Source organism: Pteropus alecto, unplaced genomic scaffold (genome assembly GCF_000325575.1).
Source record: "Pteropus alecto unplaced genomic scaffold, ASM32557v1 scaffold157, whole genome shotgun sequence".
NCBI lineage: Eukaryota > Metazoa > Chordata > Mammalia > Chiroptera > Pteropodidae > Pteropus > Pteropus alecto.
Genome location: NW_006440626.1, coordinates 1,574,999 through 1,582,510, shown reverse-complemented (window position 1 = coordinate 1,582,510; position 7,512 = coordinate 1,574,999). Strand labels below are relative to the sequence as shown.

Genomic DNA, 7,512 nt, shown 5'->3' with positions numbered 1-7,512 from the left:
AAGAGAAAAACAGGGAGGCTGCCCCCTCAGCCCTCCATTCGGCCAAGTCCAGTGCTTCCCTGGACAGGCCTGGGCTCCAGAAGGCAAGTCAAAGTCAGGTCTCATGCAAAGGGCACAAAGAACAAGGGCCAAGATGGGTCAGGAGAGGCCGGACACTGGGCTGGCCCAGCTCGGTGCCCCTCAGGCCTGATGGGCGGGGCGGGTGGGGGCTTCTTGGCCAGATCGGGTCAGGGCTTCGTGGCCAGGTCCACAGGGGGAGCTGCCTCAGGCTGGAGGGGGCTGGTGACCAGCGGGCTGCAGAAGAAGCAAAAGCCAGTGAGTACAAGTTGTCAGAGCCTGTGGCTGGGTGAAGGGCAGGATGAAGTCATGTGGGGCAGCCTAGCACACAGTGAGCCCAGGTCATGCTTCTCCCAGATCCTGCGATGAGAACGGGCCTGAGGCCCTTATCCTGGTTGAGCTGGAGTGACAGGACAGTCTAGGTATGGCCCCTCCCTGGGAGTGCTGCACCTGGGAGTTCTTGGTAAGCAGTGGCTGTTGTGTAGCTCTGGGAGGACTGTGGTCTCAGCCAGCACAGAGGACAGGTTGGGGAGAGGCAGGTGGCCTCAACCCAGACTCCACACGGGGCACACGGGGAAATCTGGAAAGGTGGCAGAAAGACTGTTGGGGATCTGGCAGAGCAGGGAGGTCACTTGTCCTCTGTGAGCTCAGCCTGTCTCTGTGCGGGGGGAGTGATGACTGCCCCCCACCAGGCCCTGCAGACCAACCAATGTGACAGGTCAGTACTCACATCTGGGCCCAGCACGGGGGCTGGCCCACACGTGCCAGGGGCTGCACAGGCAGATGGACAGAGGGACACGGTGGTGGGGACAGCCTGCCCAGGGTCCAGGAAATCAGCCGGCACCTCCCCTACCCAGTGCAGCCACCCCCGCGCCCCAGGCCCATCTGCCCGCCCTCACCTGACCAGCCCCAGGAGTTGGTCCTTCGTCCTGGAGTAGACCCCGAGGGCCAAGCTCCTCAGCATCCCCTGCATCCACCACAAGTCGTCCGGCATGTCAGGCAGCCACATTGCCAACCTGGAGGAAGGCCCACGGCTCCAGTTGGCTGCACCCGGGCATGGGCCCAGCCAGCACCCCCTCCCTACAGTCCCTGCACCCGAAGCACCAGGGTCAAAGGAAGGGGGTGGGAGGAAGAAGCACCCAGAGGCGTGGGCTCCACTGCAGAGCGGGTCAGACCCATGGGGCACTTGCAGGGGCGCGGGAGTTGGGGAACCACCATGACGGACTCCGATTGGTGGAGGCGGCCAGGCCCTTAGGGTCAACTCCACAGGACACAAGTGGGAAGCACAGAGGAGGAAAGGGGAGGGCTTTGGGGTCGGCTGGCTGGCGGTGCAGCCCAGCTCCCCTGCTCAGCAGCTGTGCGACCTGGGCAAGTCAGGGAACCTCGTGGGCCTCAGTTTCCTCAGCTGACAAATGAGAACAGTCACCTCGCCTGCACTTCCATCCTGCTCCCTCCTCCCCAGACCAGCTCCTCCCCTGCCCACTCCACACCTCTGCACCCTCTCCCCGCAGCAGCCAGTGATCTTCCTGAGACATGCAGCCCACCAAAGCGCTTCCTTGCTCAAACCTATCTGTGCCACCCACACGGGCCCGACAGTGTCTGCAGAGGGCTGGGTTATGCGACTATGGCCGAGAAAGCACCTGGCCAGACACCTCCTCAGACTCACCAGACACTGCAGGGCTTCACTCCCCGCGGCACTGTCCTTAGATGAACCTCTAAACCTTACACTAGGCAGACAGTCCGCAGAGTGTAATGTGACAAGCAGAACGTAAGCAGGACTACCACCTCCTTTATTCTAGACCTTCTACCTCTAGTATTGCAACCCACACGTAGGTTACAGAAAACACCAAGTATTTACACCGCCTCCCCGTGAGGCCTGTTTCACAGAGGAGACCACCGAGACCCCTCTGAGTCCTTCAGCCAACACCAGGCAGCGTGGGGAGAGCAGCCGGGCCCTGTCCACCGGTGTATCAGCCTCGCTTCCTGCCATGGGCTCTGGTCTCTGCCACGACCCCGGCAGCAAGCCAGGAGTCCCGGGACTCGGGGCCTGGCCTCACCGTCTGGTCTGGAAGTAGGTGTACTGGAAGGGCAGCGTGCAGGGCAGCAAGTGGTACGTCAGCACCCTCCCGAGGCTCGACCGGCAGAAGCGGGCCCAGGGGCTGGAATCCCTCAAGCACGCTTTCTTCAGTCCTGCAAGAGAAGCCACAGCATGCCCGGCCGCCCCTCAGCCAGCCCCTCAACATCAGCTCCGGGCCAGGCAGCCTGAGCCCCTCTTTACCTCGCCCGGCCCCCCGCAGAGGAAAATGCAGCACTGAGCAAGCCCCGCCCCCTCAGCTCCTGCTCTCATTACCGTTCCTGAAATGGGCAGGGTGTGTCCCTTTCACCGAAGAGTGAACTGAAGTTCAGAGTGGAGAGGTCGCTTGCCCAAAGACCATTGCCAAGACGTGGCAGGGCCAGGATGGACCCAAGGTCCGCCAGGCTCCCCAAGCTCCTTCCACCTCTTCCGCCCGTCTGGAAAGTCTGCGGCGGCCCCCCAAGATGAGACAGGTGCCCACATCATATTTCCCTCAGCAACACGTCGCTAGAATTATTAACCACAGCAGCTGCAGCCACTGGGACCACGATGACCGTTTTCCGAGCCCTCTAGCCCCCGAACTGACCAGAGAGGAAAGGACGAGCATCCTGGCCAGGGCAGAGCCAGGGCCCAAGTCCTCCCCGCACCCCCAGCTGCCCGCCCAGACCATGGCGTAGCCAAGCACACACCACCGACCCTGCTCGGCCGACTCCTTCCACGTCTCACTTAGATGCTGTTCTAAGTCACCCCCAACTAGCACTATTACATGCACGTGTGAGGCCCTGGACTTTCCTGCTTTTCAGTTGTGACCTTCGGGTTATCGAGCAGGAGAGTAGGCTGAATGTTCAGAGCAGAACTCCTGGTTCTGTCCTCTGCTAGCTCTGTGACCTTGGGTGAGTCATTTAACTTCTCTGGGCTGTGGTTTTTTCATCTGTACGATGTGCACAATTGAGCACCGCACCCAGAGTTGTCGAGAAGATGAAACGTGTCCAGACCTTCTGGATGCGCCTCTCCTATGTCCCTCGGTACCGCCCGCCCTTTCCTGGACAGGAGACGAAGACCTGGCTTTCTCAGAAACAGACTTGGGTTTGAATCCTCCCACCGTGGGCTTTGAGACCTTGGTGAGTCCCCTCTCCTCTCTGAGCTTCAGTGTTTTCATCGGTGAAACAGGTAAGAATCACGCTTAGGCCCACGGCTGGCACCTGGCACCATACCTGGCACTTAGCGGGTGCTCGGAAAAATGAGTCATAGCCTCTTCCTGAGAGCTATCACCTTCGGGGCAGGTCCCGGTCCCCAGCCCTGCATGCCGGGCACATGCCAGGGGAGCAAGTGCAGGAGGAAGGGACAGTACCGGTCTCCAGCTCCAGCGAGAGCACCTCGAAGTTGGGCACATCCTTGACCGTCACGTTGGGCACTGCCCAGTTGAGCGACAGGCCTGCCTTCTGGCCTTGGTCATGACCAGCGTCCTGGGTCTCATCGGCTGGGGCTGGGGGCTCCTTAGACACCAACATCCACAGCACCGGCTCCTTGGTGAGTCCTGGGTCAGGAGAGGGGAGAGATGTGACAGGTCAGCATGTCCGGAGCCTTCTGGTGACAATGACTTCTCTGGCTCTCCACTCTGTCCATACCATCCACACCCCTCAATGCCCAAACCCAACTCTGATGGACCCATGGCTTGTCCCAAATGATGCCTGCCTGCATTCCCCCGGCCTTGCTCTGCTCGGTGCCCTGTGCACCTTCTAATAGTTAATCAGACCCCAGACCCTGAAGACCCTGTCCAGGGTTCAAATCCTGGCTCTGCCACCTGCGAGCTATGTGACCTAACGGCTCCATGCCTCAGTTTCCCTCTCTGTGAAAGGGGGAAATTAAGACCCGCTCGATGTGGTTGCTCTGAGAATTAGTTAAGTACTTCAAGCTCAAACCCAGTTTGGGCACATGTAAGAGCTCAGCCAGCGCTTCCTGCTGCTGTGTGTTTCGGGCCACCGTGTGGGGGGTGGAGGACAAGGGTTCTGTGGTCACATCTCAGCTCTACTGCTTTGAGGAGCGTTGCCCTGTGGGATGACATCCAAGCTTCGTAGCTCTGACCTCTCTGCACTGCCTCCAGGAAGCCTTCCTTGTCCACTCCACCCTCCCCCTCCCCAGCTCCCAGGCTGGGTCAGGTGCCTCCTCTGGGATCCCACAGCCCTGAGCATCCCTGGGGAGATGTCCCTCTCTGGGTCTGTCCCCTGCACCAGGCTGTGGGCAGCTCAAGAGCAGGACACACAGCCTGGGTCCTCTCTGGGTCCCTAGCGTCCAACTCAGGCCAAACATAGAACAGTTGCTGACGAAGCGAATGAGTGAACCAAGGTTCATAAAATCTCAAATGCCCAAAAAGCAGGATCCACCTGGTGCTCACATGGGATGAAATCCCCAGCTCCTGTGGGGGCTGCCACCTACCACGTCTCTCAAGGAACCTCAGGGCGTCCAGGTAGCCTTGTCGGCATTTATCAGCTGTTACCTGCCAACACACAGGCCAGGGTGGGTTGGGGAAGGCCTCGACCTCCCCTCGAGCTGGTGATCACAGGTCGGAGACTTGTCTTCAATTGGAAGTGAGCCTAGCCCTGTTGATACTCCCCAAAAGACCCTTCGGCAGGGTTCAAAGACCCTGAGGGCCCCCGGCCTGGGAAGGGAGGACCGCAGGACTGCAGGAGAAACGAGTTTTCTCCCCATCCCCCACCGTCATCCTCATCCCAGCCCAGGATGCCCAGGACATTACCTGGTCGATGGGTGATGGGTTCCTTTGCCTGTTTGATATTCATTTCCAGGATCAGCCTGGGATAGCAAAGGAACCCAGAGGCCCTAGGGGGCCCACGCCCGCCTGTCTCTGCCAGGGGACCACTAGTGGGGAAAAGGTGCCTGCCAGTCCACGAAAGAGTTCTGCCCTCTTCGCCGTGTTAGCTAGGACAGCCAGGCCACCTTTCTGAGACCCTCAGTTTTCTTGTCTGTAAACAGGGCTGCGAAGTTCTGTCCACCCCAGGGCTGTGGGGAGGGTCAGAGGCATGAACGTGACCTCGTTTCACAAGTTATAAAACATCACAGGACCTTAAGAGGTGTGAAGGAATAGGACAGGGCCAGGGCGTGCTTGGGGAGGGGGAGTATGTGATGACGATAAACTATGTTGTTAAATTACCTGTTTTTCAGAAACGCCGAGGGGCAAAAAGCAGACAATGTGGGTCTGTTGCAGATCTTTTCTGTGCTTACACCTCGCTGCTGTCCAGGGCAGCGACTAAGAGCACGGTCTGGGCTAGCTCAGGATTCGAGACCTGGCTTGGGAGTTTCCAGGCTGTGTGACTTTGAAGAAGTTACTTAACCTCTCTGAGCCATGGTGGCCTGCCCTGGGAAACGGAGATGCCAATAGCACCTTCACACAGAGCCTGATCAGCGGTGCCTGGGCAGAGGCCAAGCTCAAACCCCAGCTCAGCAGAGCTGGCTTCAGTGTGCTGCCTTGATGTGGGGCCAGTCCTAGCTTAACACCTGCCCAGGGAGGGGAAGAACAGTAAGGACACAATGTGAGCCTCAGGCTGTGGTATCAAGGGCTTGGTTCTAATCGGCCTGAGGCTGTGTGGAGTCTTCTCAGGCACAGAGTCTGACGCAAGCAGCCCTTAACCATGGCCAAGCCTCCGATGCCTTCGAGGCTGGCCGGCAGAACCACACCCACCTCCAAGGTGGGGCACACGAGGCAGGAGAACCCCCAGTATAAGTTCATGGTGGAGATCTGGAAGTTGGCATTGCAGACGTGCAGCTCGTGAATGCTGGCCGAGGTGTTCGGGGGGCAGATGTCCACTGTCCCAGTGAAGGGCGACACGGTGATGGTGTTGGGGGAGTCGGAGAAGGGCAGATTGTTGCTCAGACCCCCATCAAAGTAGTGCTGCAATGCAGGGGGGCGGTGCTGCCCTCTCAGGAAGCCTGGCCTCCTCCCACACCGCCATGGAGCCCCTGGCCGAGGCGAGTCTGCAGCCCGTGACCCTGTGGCTGCCCCTAAGTCACTAGACCTGCTCTGGCCTGGGATGCTCTCAGCACCCCAGGAGCAGGGCGTGCCGGGACACAGGGGGAGCTTGAGGAGTGTTGGTATCCCCGACCCACATACCCTCAGCAGCAGGTGCCTCGGACCACCCAGGGCGCAGGGCAAGGCCTTGGTCACTTACCTGCCCTCTGAATTTGGGGGGGATGGTCCCACAGTAGAAAGGAAAGTATGTGGCGCAGATCAATGCCTGGGAAGACAAGAGTCAGCCGAAACAGCCGTTCATCCTCCTAGTGCCCAGAACCTGCTCTGAGCGCCGTGTCTAAGCTCAGCACAACCCACGGGGTGGCGCTCCTCGTGCCGTGTCCAGGGGAGAAAGCCAGGGTCCGGGACGCGTCGGGTCTCAGCTGAGTACTCGAGGTTAAGAAGAGACGTGAGCCCAGGCCTTCTCGGCAGCCGCCCTCCTCCTCGCTGACTCGACCCGCCCCCAAAAGGCGAGCGGAGGCACCGGCCGCCTCTCTTTCGTCAGCCTTGTGGGAATCTTCCGCCCAGAAGCTAGGGACGTCTCCCCACATGTGTTCTTTGGCCACTGATCCAACCAGATGCGCCTCAGACAAGAAACCTTGACCTGTCTATCCACTTGAAAAACACCGTCTACTCTTTCCAGTAGAGGCTCTGACAAGTCCTGCAGTACAAAGGACTCTAAACATAGACCGTGATGCTGCCAGTATTTAGGACTGGATGATTCTCCATTGCAGGGGTGGGGGGCACTGCCCCGTGCATTGAAGGGTGTTCAGTAGCACCCCTTGCCTCTACCCACCAAACGCTGGCAGTGTATACATGCGCACGCACGCCCACACACTGTTGTGACAGCCCCAAACGTTTCCAGGGGTTGCCAAATGGTGCCAAAGGAAAACCACCCCGGCTGAGGACGCCTGACCTAGCACTTCCCAGCGGAGCAGAGGGCCCGTCTCCCGGAGCTCTTGGACATCCTGTCCAGTCCTCCCCGGAGACACAGAACCTCTCCTGGCTTTCACTGGGTCGGCACCTCGTTCCCACAGCTTAACAGGAAGCGTGACAGCAGTTGATGTTTACTGAGCACCTACTATGTGCCAGGACCTGTGCTACGTGCCATATAGGCAAAGATGCTGGAACGTGCTTTGGGGTGCTCAGCTGGCTTTCTTGGGGGGCCACCGATGTTAGCCTGTAGCAAGAGGCTGGCTTCTCCCTGCACACCCTAAGAATTCCAGTCAGCACAGACCCAGAAACAAGCCCCGTGCTGGATGCTGGGGACCCTGAGATGAAGCAGATTCTGTATTGGGGACCCTAGTCTGGGTAGAATGTGAGACCCTGATTGGAGGGGGCAGGGGGGTGGGGGGGT

General features: G+C 59.4%; 1 protein-coding gene across 1 annotated transcript in view; it reads right to left on the bottom strand.

Annotated features, from left to right (window-relative positions):
• Positions 1 to 227: 227 nt before the first annotated feature.
• PNPLA5 (patatin like phospholipase domain containing 5) overlaps positions 228 to 7,512 on the bottom strand; it is a 9,519-nt gene continuing 2,234 nt past the window's right edge. The window contains exons 3-9 of the mRNA XM_006917413.1: positions 6,316 to 6,381; positions 5,829 to 6,038; positions 4,568 to 4,628; positions 3,483 to 3,668; positions 2,115 to 2,247; positions 957 to 1,073; positions 228 to 294 (exon numbers count right to left, since the gene is read on the bottom strand). Of these exons, the coding sequence (XP_006917475.1) occupies positions 228 to 294; positions 957 to 1,073; positions 2,115 to 2,247; positions 3,483 to 3,668; positions 4,568 to 4,628; positions 5,829 to 6,038; positions 6,316 to 6,381 (840 nt within the window). The remainder of the gene's footprint in view (positions 295 to 956; positions 1,074 to 2,114; positions 2,248 to 3,482; positions 3,669 to 4,567; positions 4,629 to 5,828; positions 6,039 to 6,315; positions 6,382 to 7,512) is intronic.